We start from the raw sequence: 16341 nt of genomic DNA on the forward strand, positions 1-16341 counted from the left end.
GTCTATTACCCAGGGGCCACAGGAAAGACCCACATGCAATCACTGCCTCAAACAGCATTTAAAAAATAAAAGTTTTATTCTTCTCCAGGGAAAATATCACATAAAGGAGAATATAGAATAAAGGTCTGGCCCTGCACAGAGTGGCCTCCATTAAAGAGTTCCAAACACTGCTCCCTCACATACAAGGGGCCACAGGCTCTGCACACAATCAGAACTCCGTCATTTTCTTGTGCGTATCAGCTTTCTTCTGCTCTCGCTGCAGACTCCGTTCCTCCTGCTGAAGTCCAGCCAGCTCCTTGCGGGCCCCTGACAACCGCACCTCTAACTGGTTACTGATCACACTTTCCCTGTTAGGAAGAAAGAAGAGTCTGTTAAGAGCACCTCAGCCTGTCTGTACCTACAGGCTCTACGGTATGTAGCCCAAAGGGGAAGGGAACTACAACTCATTATCCTCATCAATATGCAACAGAAACAAATGCATTACTGCCTTTCCACCATCTCATCTGCTCCCAGAGTTTTACTGCCTGCCCTTATTATCTAATCACAGAAGCTTACTGCTAGCCAGGAATGCAAGTCTGGAAATATTTTGCACATGTTGGCAAGTACCCACCCATAACATCCCTCTTACCTTCCCGCATTTCGTGCCAGGGATTCCTTTAAATGACAAATTTCTCGCTGCTTCTGTTTAATCTTTTCAGCTGTTATTGCCACCTGAACACTTAGTGCCCGCTTACTGTCCTTGCTGGCATTGTACAGCTCCTTCCCCTTCTTTTCACCAGTCTTTTGGGTCTCAGCGGTACAAGCACTGGTAAATTTGCCCTCAAGCTTCTCATTAAGGAAGTCAAAGATATCACGGGCTTTGGCGCCACCCCCTTGGCCAGAGGCTTTCGGACGTCTCTTGCTGGTTTTGTGCTTGTGCTTGCCACCAGCCTTCTTCCTCTGTTGGATCTCCATGCATTGGTCCAAAGATTTGCCTTTGGGTAGAACCACAGCCTGAATAGGCTCCACTCTCCCTTCTGCATTACGCCCCAGGCCTGGAAAAGACAACGGGCATTTAGGGGCATGCGGCTGGTGGGGAGCAACACCGCCAAAATGCATTTTTGTATTCTTGCCCAGAAAATAACAACCCACTCCATTTAGTTCAATGCTCACTGGGACCCAACTCCACTCACCTTTCCCAAACTCGTATCCCATGCGAACAAGAAGCTTGGATCCAATTCCGCGGGTGTGCGCCTCCCATCCTCCAAACTCAGAACTGCATGTGGTACCAGCGATCTCTTGCCCAAGTACTGCAAGAAGAAAGGAGTTACAGAAGAGTCCAGGAACCAAGGAAAGTAATGGAGAGCTGCTGCTTTCCCCTTACCTTTGGCATACACAGAATCCTCTGCTGCTCCATCCTCTTCTTCATCTGAGGAGGAGGAGGAGGAGCTGTCACTGCCTCTCAGAGGGGGAATAATGGAATCAGCTTCCAGTACAGACTCCTTGAGCAGCAGCGAATCAAACTTCACTGTGTAGAATCCACTCTCTATGTCTGAGACGTGAACATAAAGGGGAAGGTGCAGGAAGCACAAGGAGGGGAGCACAGGGAACAGAAATGAAGAATGTGAATAACGGAATGTTGGGGGGCAGGCACATTGTGGCCTTCCAAAGCACCAGCGCATATCCCAGTGGGCCCTAAAGTTTCCATCATATGAAATCATTTAGCACTTATTTGTGGTAATGTGATAAAAAGGCACTAAGTTTGCCCATGAGCAATGACCTATAGCAACCAATCAGCAGGAAGGATTTACTCGTCACCTGTTAAAAAGCAAACATTTTATTGGTTGTTATGGGTTACTGCTCCTGGGCAAACTTTGTGCCTTTTATTACATATGGGGGACAGCCTCTAATGTTTGTGAGAAAGGTGGCCCTAGGGTGCCGACTAACACAATGGGGGACAGGGTGGATAATCTCTTTACCAGTGGCAGAGATTCACACATTTGCACCAGGAAGGTGCCCGGAACAACTTCCTCCCACTGTTCTTACCAGTGATCCGAGCTGGGTACCAGATGCCATCGTTATGCTGGGCCAAGCAGGGACTGTCCACAGCAAGAGAACCGAGGTCTGCCTCTTTAAAGGGTTGAAGCTCAGTCACCGACACCACCTGACCATGTGAAAACCTGTAAAAGCAGCAGAGAGCCATCAGCAGGTCACCTCCAGTAAGCATTATATGTATGAATACATGAAGATGCTGCAGTCTTGCTTTCCCTTTTAGGGACAGCCCAGTTACTAAGCATACCATTACCTGCAGTTGTCATTGAAGAGGCATTTCCCATCCAGGAAGAAGGGACAGGGCTTCATGGCTTTATGGGTGGGATACAGGTAGAGGACACGGACTCCAGCCTCTCCGTCCTCCATCTGCTCAGAGCCCACCACCATGGCATTATGATATTCCAGGGTGCCCCATGTGCTGTAGTAGGGGGCCTTAACCTTCATCCCACTGGTGTTATCTTCTTCTTCTTCCTCTTCCTCCTCGGAGCCTTTGGAGCAAGTGGAGGTCTCGTCATTGGACCCTAGAGGCTGAGACTCCTCACTAATTGCCATTCTAAAAGCCTCATACTCCTTGTCTTGGGATGAGAGTGATGTGGGCACCTCGAGGGCTGGCAGGGAGATGGGATCCTCATGGAAAGGCAGGGAGGGGTTACCCTCTAGTGATGTCAAAAGGTTACATTTCTGGATGGAGAGTAGGCTGGACTCCGTGAGTTCTATGAGTTGCTGAAGGTCCGTGTGAAGCTGTGTGAGATCCTCCAGCTGGGTCGGGTCAGTAACTGCCCGCAGGGTTAGATCCACCTGCTCCAGCTGAGCTCTGTATGTTTGAAGCGCAGCGGCCAGGCTCTCTTCGTCCATTGTACAACACTAGAAGGCGTAGCAGATCTCTGCAGGACACACAAACAACATACAATTAGAGTGGGGTATATAGCTCCCCCCCCTCCCCCAGGGTGTTGTAGAACTATTCCCCTCAGAAAATAGGCTAATGGCCTTCCTATGAGATACAGGCGCCAAATCAGAAGTAGAAGTTGCAGGTAAACATGATGATTGATCCCAATGTTATTAATAGAGGAAAAATATAAATACATAGGAAGGCTAGTATTTCTTTCCAGAAAAGGTGGCAACCCTACGTGGACTACAACTCCCATCATTCATTCTCACTATCTCTACTTTCTCTATAGGCCCCAGGTGCAGCACTGAGGGCAAGCTTGGCCTCATAGCGATAATAAAGGCAAAAAATAGCGAATAATAAAGCAAAAAAGCCACTGACCATAGAGTCGCGTGGAGAAGCAGCTAGACCGGGTCGGCAGCCATGTTGCTGTCCCGCCAGACTACGCACAGAGCCGGGTCAGTTAAAATTCTCGTGGCTGTGTAGGGGTCTAAGTCACCAGGACCTATAATAGGTACCGGTAGCTTCCTTCCGGTTTGTTCTCAAATCCGTGAACCCCCTTACCCCGCATCTTCCGCCACACACAAGATGGCCGCCAAAAAATCCCCCGGTTCTCTTCCCGTGGTGCATTGCGTGCGGCAATTGAAGCTGATGTGGAATTCAGGTGAGTGAGGGGCAGTTAGTGCCGAAGCCTGGGGGGCATAGCTGCACTTGTGCCCGTGATCGGGGTAAATAGAAGCACTTCTTCTCCTGACAGGGGGAAATGACAGCACTGCTGCCCTCAAGTTGGGCAAATAAACGTTCTTCCCCTTAAGACAAGAATAAATACTCAGCATTTGCCAGTTAGTTGGCTTGATAACATTTGGGGTAAAGATAAGCACTTTTGGCCCATGAGGGGGATTATATAACATCACCTATTTTACTAAGAGGGGTAACTGATAGAATCTCTGCTCCCTAGTGGGTTAAACAGTAGCAGGGTGTTCCAGGCTGTGGCAGAGGAGGAAGGGGCATTAGTTACCTGTGCTGGTGGCCAGCATGGCATTTGGTTGGTATAACTAGGGCACTGCAGTATGAGGACCTGGTGCAGGTGCCTGAGAGATGGAGATTGGTGCTGCCATAAGACACAATCTTATATAGCTTGCTCCCCACGTGCAGTGATTCCTGCGGCATCCGATTACCCAGACGTGTGCCCAATCTGCTCAGTAATTCCATTGGTGTTTCCCACAGGTGCCCAACATGTACACCCTGCTGTCCGGCCTGTATAAGTACATGTTCCAGAAGGAGGAGTACTGCATCCTCATCCTGGGCCTCGACAATGCTGGAAAAACTGTGAGTGCGGCTGCCTGGCTTTGTGGGGCATGGCTAGCATTTTATTTGCCCAAAGACTGTGCATGTAACTCCCTGCACTCTGGGGCAATTGGGGAAGGGAACGGTGCCACCCTTGTAACAAAGGGGCAGATATATGGATATAGGCTTGTACTGGATGTCCCACTATGTGTGTAGCAAATGAACATTCGCTGTAAGCCTCTCACTTACATTTTCTCACCCTAGACCTTCCTGGAACAGACGAAAATCCAGTTCAGCCGTAACTACAAGGGAATGAACTTGTCCAAGATCACAACCACAGTTGGGCTGAACAGTAAGTTCTTCCTGGTGACTGCCAGCTAAACCGTGATTTGTCAACCATACATATGGGAGGGACATGCCATACTGTTAGGTGGCTCCCCAACCCTTTTTACCAGTGAGCCACGTTCAGATGTAGAGAAAGTTGGAGAGCAACATAAGCATGCAAAAAGTTCATTGGGGTGCCATATTTAGGGTGTTATTGGCTATAATAGCTCCTGCGTGGACTGGCATCCTGCAGGAGTCTCTCGTTGGCAGTACTCATGGTTTTTATGCAACTAAAGAAGCAGGAATTCAAAAACAAGCACTTGCTTTAAGGCCACTGGGAGCAACATCCAAGGGGTCGGAGAGCAACATGTCGCTCAAAATACATTGATTGGGGATCACTGCCTTAAACAATACACTATGAGGGTATAGCTGTTGTGTGCCCAGAGAATTCCGTCTCTGCATATTTGTTTTAATACAAATGAGAGGGAGGTGCCAAATTGTTTCCCTTAGACAGTACAGTATTAGGGTATGCTGCTGGGGCCTTGGGGGACTTACCATCCCTATGTGTATTGCAGTTGGTACCATTGATGTGGGGAAGGTGCGGCTGATGTTCTGGGACCTGGGAGGGCAGGAAGAACTGCAGGCACTGTGGGATAAGGTGAGTCACTGTAGAAGAGGGTGGGTTTGTCTGTATGGGAGACCCAATTTCCTGTGGAACCTACATTGACCCTGCTTTCTCCCAGTATTATGCGGAGTCGCACGGGGTGATCTACGTCATTGATTCCACAGATGAAACGCGCCTCTCAGAATCTAAACACGCCTTTGGTAAGTCTCTAAGGACATGCCCCTGTGTCTGTCCTTTAATGTGATACTGTTACAACCAACACTGTGTACCTATGTACAGCTCTCAATCCCTCTTAAGGCATGAAGCAGCACCCCCATACAAGGTTGTGTGCACTGAAACCCCTTCCAAAGTCTCGGTGGCACATGCTAATAAGTGTGGGAAGTAACTATGGGAAAGGGCTGCTATCTGTGTATGGGACCAGGGACCATGGCTACATTTTAACCCCTTGTGTCTTTTCAGAGCGTATGATCAGCAGCGAGTCCTTGGAGGGAGTTCCTATCCTGGTTCTGGCTAACAAGCAGGATGTGGAGGTACATAATAGGAACTGCCCCACACCCACAATTCTTCTCTTGTGCTCTACATCTGCCACCAAGAACTTTGTGTAACTTTTTTTCACCCCACCTTCCCCCTTTTTGTTACTGTGGTGCTTATAGATGTCATCAGAGGGATCAGGTTTGTGCCCCTCCATCCCATGACCCTATACACAAGGCACAGAGAATGAATGTCCCTGGCTTTGCCCTGTATGTTTCACACCAGCCACCAGCAGGGGGAGCCCGAGGTCTGATAAAGAACAGTACTCTCTTCGGAGTCCGTAAAAGTTAATTTCCCATGCTGCCATTCTGTGCCCAAGTGCTTGTCATGTGTTACTGCAGAAAACACTGGTACTTCATGTCAATACCATAGATTATATGATCTGTAGCACAGAAAGGGTTGAGAACTTCAAATGTAGTTTATCTTCTCTTTACTTTATTACATTACTGCCCCTTATATATTTATATAGTGATCATATCTCCCCCCCCCTTAACTGCATCTTCTCCAGTGTAACCCATTCTCTTTATCAACTTAGTCACTCTTCTTGGTACTTTCTCTATTTCATTACGCTTCTTATATATTCATATATAGTGATCATATCTCCCTTAACACACAAGGACCCCCTGCTGTAGCTCTTGTTCCGCTGTGCTGGTTATAACTGGGGTTCCATCTCTCCCAGGGCTGTCTTTCCATCCCTGATATAAAGACTGCTTTCAGCGACTGCATTAACAAGATCGGCAAGAGGGATTGCCTGACCCAGGCCTGCTCGGCGCTCTCAGGGTGAGTCTCCCTATTAGGGGCATTTGCTGTGGGAGGGGACAGTGAACCGGTTCAGTTGGCTTCGCCTCCCATGTTCATGCCAGCACATTCCCCAATCCGTGCATTGATCATGTCTTTTTCCCATGCAGGACTGGGCTGAATGAGGGGGTGGAATGGATGGTTAAATGTGTCATGAGGAACATTCACCGACCCCCCCGGCAGAAAGACATCACATAGGACTGTGCCCTGTGACTGGAGGAACGAGCTGTGCTGGGCCGGCTGGGTATAAGGACTTGAATGTGGCACATCCATTATTATAAACTGATGGACTGTATTAGTATGGGCAGTGCCTGGGTGCAGGTTGATCCTTGTGTATAGTGATAGTTACTTTATATGACTCCTGCTAGTCTGTAACCATAATGACTGTTTGATTGTACAGCCAGTGGGGTGGGCAGGGAACATGCTTATATATTTCCCAGAACATTGTTTAATGATCTGACAGTGATGTATGAATTGGGGGCCTGAGCTGTTTCACAATTTCCATTGTCCCATCCCAATAGGAATGCAGGGAGTTGTTGTTCAGCCACCACTGAAGGGCCTCTAGGTTCACATGTAGAATAGACCCCCCCACTTTGCCCAGGTCTCTATTGGTAAATGGCAAGTCTTTATTTCTCCCCCCCCACCTGCCTTAGTCTCTTTCAGTGACCCCAGTTTCCTCATATGACTGGTCTCCCCTATATCCACCCACGTCCCTCCCTACTCATCTCCTTCTCATGCTGGTACAGTATCTGCAGAGGAACCCATTCTCAGGAATGCCCTTCTGGTTTTTCATGCATTTTATAAGGGACTCCAGCTCCTTCCCTTATTTATTAATATTATCCGTATTCCTTGTATACTCCCAAACGTTGCTTCCCAGGGTGCATTCTGTAGGCAACTGCCATCTATGTGTGCCTGATACAATGTATTGTTTCATTGTGAAAATAAAATGTAAGAACATTATAATCACTACCTGTGCTGGTGTGGAGAGATGTGTTTCCTAGTATTCACCAAATACGTGCTTGAGTAGTAAACATTGTTTTCTATTTACAGCACTGCTGGATGGACTGAGAGAGGGAAAAAAATCTTAGATGATTCAAAGCAAACAAAACTGAACTATAAATAGCTGTAAAAACGTGTGACTGTCTCCACATGAATTCTCCTTGGGTGCCTTTTCAAAGGGGTAGTTCCCCCTAGGTGTTCCCTAGATGCGTTGGCACATGTATAAACAAGCTCTGAGCTATATTTGTATCTGTGAATGGTTCAGATGACACTTCTCTGGGGAAAGGTTCATTCAGTGCAAGTTCTGAGTCATCCGGAGTTCCACAGATCAATAACAGGATAATTCCGTAGTGACGCCAGTGTGGAGGAACTCACAGGAACCTAACCACAATGCTGGGGTGGGGTTTTATAGTATCCGTGAAGCATTTGGCTTTCTAGGTTTCACAGATGAACCCTGGGAAGATCTTCTGACAAGAACTGTCTTTGTCTGGAATCCAACTAAGCCCAGTGCTTGGCACCATCAAGTTTGATGTAATGTGATACCGACCTGGTGCACGTGGGGCTCCAAATGTTCCACCTTGCACAACTGCTTACTGCTTTCCCGAACATCATACAGGCACATCGTTGCCAGGTTGTGGTTTTCCAGACAAATCGGGCTACTTATTTAAAGCCCAGGTGGGTTTTGAAAGTACAAACCTACACCGGAGAAACACAGAATTAGAAATAGACGGCACTTCTGGGCATGTTTTATTGGAGCAGGTAGCTGTACAAAACCTAACGTGTTCCGGGATAAGATCCCTTAATTATAGGCTCACCGGAGAAACCAGTGCGCTGGGGAGCAGGTAACTGAACACTCAGGGGGCCCTGAATCAGTGAGTGCCAGTTAGGGTGAAATTTGGGGTGAATGGTTGTAGGGTATTGCTGCATTCCCTCATTTTACCAACGTTAGATTATTGGGTGGGGTTAGAGCAAGGGGCATAAGTTCTGCCCTGTTTGTGTGAGTTGCACTGCTTGTCCGACTTCATTAGTGATAGTGACTCAGCACAGCCCATAAAGCCTGACCTTTAAATGGAAACTGAGCAATAGGTAATAACTCTAGGTATGACTCTGCAGTACTTCTGTATTTATGAGTCAAAAGGGCTAGTAGCTAAATATAGAAGCACTAAATTTAGACTGAGTGACAGAATGAGAATTGATTTCACTAGATGCCTTCGGGCTAGAATTGCTACGCACATACTGTTCTTACTTCCTCTTGGTCAATGAATATCCATCATTCCTGACCAAATGCCATAAATTAGGTAAGTGTTTATTTAACATTTACACAGAGTAACCAAACAGGTAAAGTAAATCTACAGTGTTGCCATTACTTGCTCAATAGGTTTTACAAAGTACATTACAGCATTACAAGTACAGGTATGGGACCCATTATCTGGAAACACATGGCGGTCATTTATCAACACTGGGCAAATTTGCCCATGGGCAGTTACCCATGGCAACCAATGAAATTGCTGCATTCATTGTTCTACTTGCAGTTGGCTTTAAAAAGCTAATCACCGATTGGTTGCTATAGGTAACTGCCCATGGGCAAATTTGCCCTGTGTTGATAAATGAGCCCCATTATCTTGAAAGCTCCAAATTACGGAAAGGTCGTCTTCCATAGACTCCTTTTATACAAATAATCCAAATTTTTAAAAATGATTTCCTTTTTTTCAAAAAAATTTACATGCAAAGTTACTGTTTTCATAAAACAGTAACGTGCGCGTGATCCTAACTAAGATATAATTAATCCTTATTGGAAGGAAAACCAGCATATTGGGTTTATTTAATGTTTACATGATTTTCTAGTAGACTTAAGGTATAAAGATCCAAATTCTGTAAAGATCCGTTATCCGGAAAACCCCAGGTCCCGAGCATTCTGGATAACAGGTTCCATACCTGTATAGGCAGAGGACCCCTATACCTGTTTAATGCTCCCACTTATAAGCAGGTTATGGCAATTTGGATAGCCACCCACCCTATACATTATGAAAGTGAGTTTACACCTCCTTTTCTTTACATATTGATCAATTCTACATGCCCCATTCATGGCCTCTGACCAGACTGCATAGGAAAGTGCAATTTCCGATTTCCAATTAAGATGGTGAGCCTACGGGCCTGGGCTTTCATTAAGAAGAACCTCTTGTTGGAATGTAGCTTAGGACAAGCCCAGGGAGTGTGCAGAAGGGACCCAACACGCTTGCATCTAATGCAAAGAGGGGACACCTCTGGGTATATTTTGTAAAGCTTTTGAATAATAGACCATGTGAATCAAATAAAGTTGTAGGATTTTGGGTCTGCAGGTTTTTTCAATATAAATTTGGGGGTGGTCAGAGACTGTTTCACTGAATATCAATTAAATCGCCTAGGTCCCTTTCCTAGAGGACCCTACTGCACATGGTAGAGGAGGCACAAGTTACTGTGAGAATATGCTAATACATAGAATATAAATATTACATTTCCCTTTAATAAGTGACAACAGTTACATGCATTCGCCTTTTTATCTTGACATTATATACAGATCAGACACATACATTGGCAGTGGCACAAGGTATTAACAGATAAAACATGCATATCACGTAGTCAATGCTGCCAATTCCTGGCTTATACAGTCTGGGTTTCCATCATGGTTAGTGTACGCAGAGATGGAGGATTAGATGCAGGTTGTAAAATCAGAAGGATAATCTTATTGCTTTATGCAAACTTGTAAACATAGATAACGCATTAACCTTTTATAGAAATTTAGAGAAAGCAGAAGAAAAACTGTAACGTGACCCAATTGGTAGAAATTATACAGGGGTCTGACAAGGTCAGTATCAGTATTCAAATTTTATAGAAGGAAAAGAGAAAAAGTACCCCGTATAATTCACACTTAAATTAGAACGTTTAAAATGACTCCTATTACCAATTCATCAATTCATTAAATTAATCACCTTAAATGCATTCACCAAAATTCATTAAGGGGCACGTTTACTATTGGTCGAATATCGAGGGTTAATTAACCCTCGATATTCGAGGGTCGAAGTAAAATCCTTCGACTTCGAATATCGAGGTCGAAGGATTTACCGCAAATCGTTCGAAGGATTTTAATTCATCGATCGAACGATTTTCCTTCGATAAAAAAATACTTAGAAAGCCTATGGGGACCTTCCCCATAGGCTAACATTGGTGCTCGGGAGGTTTTAGGTGGCGAAGTAGGTGGTCGAAGTTTTTTTTAAAGAGACAGTACTTCGACTATCGAATGGTCGAATAGACGAACGATTTTTAGTTCGAATCGTTCGATTCGAAGGTCGAAGTAACCAATTCGATGGTCGAAGTAGCCTAAAAAAACCTTTCGATATTCAAAGTTTTTTTCCTTCTAATCCTTCACTCGAGCTAAGTAAATGTACCCCTCTATGTTCATAATCAATACCTTTTTTATACCCAACAAGTATTCAAACCCTTGATTTCAGTTATTGATTAATTCAGAAACCGTTTTACAAAAATTGCATATGTGGTTATAAATAGTGAATAATAAATTATTTATTTATGTTGACCATATAAGCTTAGTTCATTCAGTTAACTTTGATCTACTCAGATTGAAATTTATCCCAAATTCCTAATCTAATTAATTATAAAAGTATTATTTAGTGAGTATTATAATTCGACTGCCTAATTGAAATCCTTCGAATATCGAAGTCGAAGGATTTACCGCAATTCGTTCGATCGGGATTTTTTGTCTTCCTCTGGATCATGTAGCAGTTAGGCAGGTTAAAATAGAGTTTAAAGGACTTGATGGACATGTGTCACTATGTTACTATGTAAATGATATTGGCTTCTGAGGGTTTGCGAATGGGATCATAACCCCTTTGTCATCTTTGATAGTTACAGTTCTGCACTTTAACCAACAACTTAGCGGGGCCATTTCAGCCAACCTTCCCGAAATCTTATTAAACCAGATTGGAGTGGAAGGGTCGAGTTGGGAGATATCTATAGTTTTCTTAGCTGCATTGTAGGCCTCCTTTGCAACCCAGGCTATGATGTTAGATTTTGGCTGAGGAGGAGAAAACAACAGGGTCTGCCAAGCTGCCAGATGGTTAGGTTGATGCTACAGCCAGGTGTTAACACACATATACTGTATGTGACAATTGTGCTGCTAGGTCTAGTATATAAAAAAACGGGTTGCAACCCCGCCGTTGCACCTGGGTCTCTTCAAAAGAGAGACTAATCCTGGCTCTACCCTTACCCCAAATAAAAGCTCTAACCAGAGTTTCCAGTTTCTAGCAGAAGGCTTTCAGGGGTGCCGTAGGGGCGTGCCGAAGAGCACACATTATTTTTGTCTATATAAACATTTTCATTAGTGGAATACAACCCGAGGTTCCTACTAGCAAGTTACTCCAAGCGGCAAATTTACAGATGATCCATCCTAGCAATAGAGCAATATTTAGGTTGTAGTAGGTGGAGATGGGTAAGGATACAAGGTAGATAGATACATTTTGTTTCGATGGGCAGAGCACGCCCATTGTGATTTTTACCTGTCAGTGGGGCATCTACCAGTATAATATGGTTTTTGGTATCTATAAGGGATTTCCCCCTGTCCCCTAAGTAAATGAGTGTGTCATCCGCGTAAAGTTGCAGCTTATCAACTTGGTAAGTGGGAACCCAACCTTGTATGGTAGTATACTGATGGACTGCTGCTGTGAAGTGTTCAATTGCCAGTGCAAAATGAAGGGGGGACAGGGGGCAGCTCTGCCTCGTACCACGGGTAAACGGGAAGGGGGGGTGGGTCATTAGCCCCTACCCTGAGTGAAGCAATCGGGGACTTATATAACAGTTGCAATAGTGCAGTAAACTTATGGCCAAAGGATACAGGTATCTTCCATGAGTAAGGTCATTCATTTTCGAGCGAAAACCTGAAATGTGTACATTTTTCGGATTTGATGGACGGATTGCTATTACGATTTTTTCGGTTATTGGATGAAACATAGTTACATAGAAACCCAGCGCAGATCACGATATCTTCAAATTGTAAAAGGGATATCTCCCATTGACTTATACATGACCTTGACTGGTCTGAGATGGCGAATTTTCGGATTCTAGCTTTTTGCAGTTTCGTGGTGCAATAAATCTTTTTTTTTCCGAAAAACACAAATCACCCCACTGTCCCTTTGTTTTTATCCTTCTGATTCAAGCAGAGGTCTGAATTCGAGTTTTTGCCCAAAAACCCCCAACCAGAATAAAAATAAATCTATCACATAGAACTTCACGAAAAATGCTGTATGTGTGATGTCCAGGTGCACATACCTTAAAACCCTCAGCCTAGGGTGATACAAAAAAAAGCATTTATTTAAAGAAAAATCATTATACAAAAAATAGCCTTACACATTTCGTGCCTAAGGGACACTTAATCATAGGCTAGAGAACGTCAGAAATAACAGCTTATTTAAAAGTAAAATGACCAATCACATTGCAAACATAAACATCCAATGAAATGTCTCAAGTAATTAACCAATCGTCTAACCGTTTACTGAGTCATGGATTAACTACAGTTAAAACACTTTTTTAAACAATGTGTATATATAAATGTGTATATATGTACAGTCCTGGCAACGTTCAATATATATAAAGTAGGGATGCACCGAATCATTGGTGAAAGATTAGGCCGAATACCGAACCGAATCGGAATCCTAATTTGCATATGGAACAGGAAAGGAAAAAGTGGAATAAATTCTTCTTTTGTGATGAAAAGTAACGTGATTTCCCTACCCGCCCCTAATCTACATATGCAAATTAGGATTCGGCTTTGGTTTGGCCAGGCACAAGTATTCAGCCGAATCTGAATCCTGCTGAAAAAGGCAGACTCCTTGCTGAATCCCGAACCGAATCCTGGATTCGGTGCATCCCTAATATAAAGTAGAATATGACGTAGAATGTACCAGGTAGTCTACAGTGTGCTCATTATTGGTCATGAATTCCTGGATTGTGCCCTCTAGTGGCTGAAAGTTACCTAGTACTGTATACAGTATGTAACCAGAAGGGGTTCAAGAAGCAGCGAGCCCATCTGTTACAAAGGGGATCTCCAGTGGGGCATAGAGATTCCTCTTGGCAGCTCTTATCCCAGGAAGTGCTAGTTGATTAATGAAGGCAAAGTCAAGATAATACCATATGTGAGGTGGAGAAGAATATTGGCGTAGGGGTTTAGGTTACTCCAGGCCACCGTGAGGATTTGGTTATGGTCTTAATATTGGTGGCTACATCCTGGCTATTACATTTATCCCTACTGAGCCTCTCTAGGGCTTGTCAGGCACAATAGTAGGGTCAAAGTTAATTGTACAGATGATGATATAATGGCTGTTACTGAGGCAGACTGGAAAGGTACATGTGAGGTGTAAAATGGCTACACCCTTTGTAAGAGGGACAGCGGGATTAAATAGGGGAGGAGCTTGTCAGGCACAATGGAAAGAACAGAGAGGTTATATAGTAGGAGGAGTTTCTCAGACACAAAGGGAGAAATTTAAATAGAGGAAGTAGCTTGTCAGGAACAGTGGGAAGGTCAGAGGGTTAACATGGGGGAGGATTTTATCAGATACAATGGGAGGGACAGAGATTAAATAGGGGAGGGGCTTGACAGGCACATGGGCGGTCAGAGGCGGAGCTAATAATATAGATAATGAAGATATAATGGCTATTACTACACCCTTTTTTGCATTAAAGGCATCATGGGGGTGGGGTTTGAACACAATGAACTTTTTTTTTAAACCAATTTAACCATTAGCTTCACCCCTTTATTTAAAAAAAAAAAAAACTGCTGCTCTCCTCTTCTCAATGGACCCAACTAATTACCTAGTGGGGTAACTTTATAGTATATCACCTGGGGCCCCAGTACAGGCTAACATGTTCCCACAGGTTTGTGTGGGGTTCCACTTACTCCCCAGGGTGCAGTGTTGCCATGTGTGACAGTTGCAGTTGGTCAGGCTAATATTGAACAGATATCTCCATTGTTAATTATTTAGGCAGATTGGAGCCACAGAAAGGTTATTAGAGGTGAAGGGAAGGGCTGGGTATTATCGGTTATCATGGGCCCAGGGGTGTAACTACAGAGGAAGCAGACCCTGCGGCTGCATTGGGCCCAGGAGGTATTGGGGCCTCATTAGACCCTAATTCATATACAATATACAATCAATAAATATGGGTAAAACAATTCAACCTCTAGACATTTTGGGGGCCTGAAAATAATTTGCTGCAGGGCCCAGTAATATCTAGTTACCCACTGCATGGGCCCCACTAGGTAGAATGTTCTGCCTGTGATCAGCTGACAACTGTTAAATCTCATTAAAAAAGAAGTAACCCCTTAGGTTATAGACAATCTCCAATGTACCAGAGGGATAAAGGGCTCCAGAGGCTGCCTACCCTCATTCTACTGCTAATCCACCCAGATATAGGGGCAAATTTACTAAAGGAGCAAAGTAACTAACGCTGGCGTAAATTCACTAGCGAAGGAGATAGACTGTAGCGCTACTTAGCACTCTAACGCCAGGCGAATTTTCGCTCTGGCAAATGGACGAAACTACGCAAATTCACTAAGATGCGGATTTTACTCTTGCGCGAGACTTGCCTTCGCCACCTCAGACCAGGCGAAGTGCAATAGAGTAGATAGGACTTCCTCAAAAAAAGCTGAACATTTTTCTAAGTCCCAAAAAACGCCGGCATCTTTTCCTTTTTACAGGGTGATAGGCTGAAAAAGATCATAAATTTTCTCCTTCCCCCCTACATTTCCTAACATATGGCACATATACAGTGGGCACATGTGTAGGGCAATATAACAACTTTATTTTATCTTATTAAGATTCCCTGGCCTTGTGTAGTGTAACTTCACGCCGTATGCTAATTAGGCATCTCTAGCGTAACTTCAAACTTATCGTATCATCCCTAGCGCAACTTCGCAAGCGTTTGGAACCCTGGACGCAACTTCGGATTTGCGTGAATTAGCATTGTCCTGACAATCTACGCCTGGGGAAGTGTTGCGATGTCAGCAAATTTTGCAATTTCAGAGGTAAGTAAATTTACCCCATAATTGGCAAGAAGCTGGTGCTACAAAACCCTGGGAGTGCAACGTTGCAGTGCTGCCATATTACTCAGCAATTACACAGCTGAGCATTGAGCGGATTAACTCGTTTTAGTGACTTTTAGCCAAGAGGTTTGTGGGCAGCATATATATCCTGCCCTCGTGCCTTCAGCACTAATAATATGACTAATATAGCACTTCCTTCCATTCTTCTAAACCTGACATTTACAATAAAGCGTCATGTCTGTTTCTTCCTGGAATCGAAACTGCAAGTGTTTCCCTGTGCCCCCTCCCGGTAATACTCAGCAATGCCCCCAGTAACACTCAGCTGTAGGGATGGGTGAATTTTTTCGCCTCATTTTGCCGAAAAAATGACGCCCATAGACTTGTATGGCGGCGTGAGTTAAAAAACAAAAGACACGCGTCAAAACAATTTCGCCACGCGACAAAATCTTTTTTATCGCCCATAGACTTTAATGGGCGTCTGTGACATTTCACCGGCGGCGAATTTTTGCCGAAACAAAACGGGTCAAATTCGCCCATCCCTACTCAGCTGTGCCCAGTGTCGGACTGGGACACCAGGGACCCACCAATAAAACTTGGACCAGGGGCTCAAAAAAAGTATTTAGACCAGGGGCCCACTCTCAGTACTATTTTCTTCCTCTCCTTACTCAACCTCTATTCACCTAGTCTCTTTTCTTTACACACTATAATCTATTATGCCACCTATTTAGCCACTTTGTTCTCATAGAAATAGGTAATGGCCATGAAATAAGCCAA

The 16341-nt window shown here is 44.4% G+C and overlaps 3 protein-coding genes across 4 annotated transcripts in view; 1 reads left to right on the forward strand and 2 right to left on the reverse strand.

Moving 5' to 3' along the window:
* The window catches only part of LOC108701997 (traf2 and NCK-interacting protein kinase), a 1005599-nt gene that overhangs the window by 293993 nt on the left and 695265 nt on the right, over window positions 1-16341 (reverse strand). The gene's annotated exons all lie outside the window — the stretch shown is intronic.
* zgpat.L (zinc finger, CCCH-type with G-patch domain L homeolog) lies at window positions 58-3418 on the reverse strand. The gene is given in 7 exon segments (NM_001095068.1): window positions 58-347; window positions 629-1034; window positions 1173-1289; window positions 1364-1531; window positions 2026-2159; window positions 2285-2915; window positions 3299-3418. Coding segments are annotated over 6 exon segments (1566 nt in total). The 5' UTR covers window positions 2887-2915; window positions 3299-3418; the 3' UTR covers window positions 58-208.
* arfrp1.L (ADP ribosylation factor related protein 1 L homeolog) lies at window positions 3464-7448 on the forward strand. Of its 2 annotated transcripts, none has more exons than XM_018235012.2 (8): window positions 3464-3581; window positions 4145-4246; window positions 4469-4556; window positions 5104-5186; window positions 5272-5353; window positions 5613-5683; window positions 6364-6464; window positions 6593-7448. In XM_018235012.2, exons 2-8 carry the CDS (start codon window positions 4154-4156, stop codon window positions 6678-6680), a joined length of 606 nt encoding a protein of 201 aa, XP_018090501.1. In that variant the 5' UTR covers window positions 3464-3581; window positions 4145-4153; the 3' UTR covers window positions 6681-7448. The 2 variants fall into 2 exon arrangements, with proteins under 2 accessions (XP_018090501.1, XP_018090502.1); XM_018235013.2 differs by lacking the exon at window positions 3464-3581 and adding an exon at window positions 3593-3645.

Source organism: Xenopus laevis, chromosome 9_10L, assembly GCF_017654675.1.
Source record: "Xenopus laevis strain J_2021 chromosome 9_10L, Xenopus_laevis_v10.1, whole genome shotgun sequence".
NCBI classification, from domain to species: Eukaryota; Metazoa; Chordata; class Amphibia; order Anura; family Pipidae; genus Xenopus; species Xenopus laevis.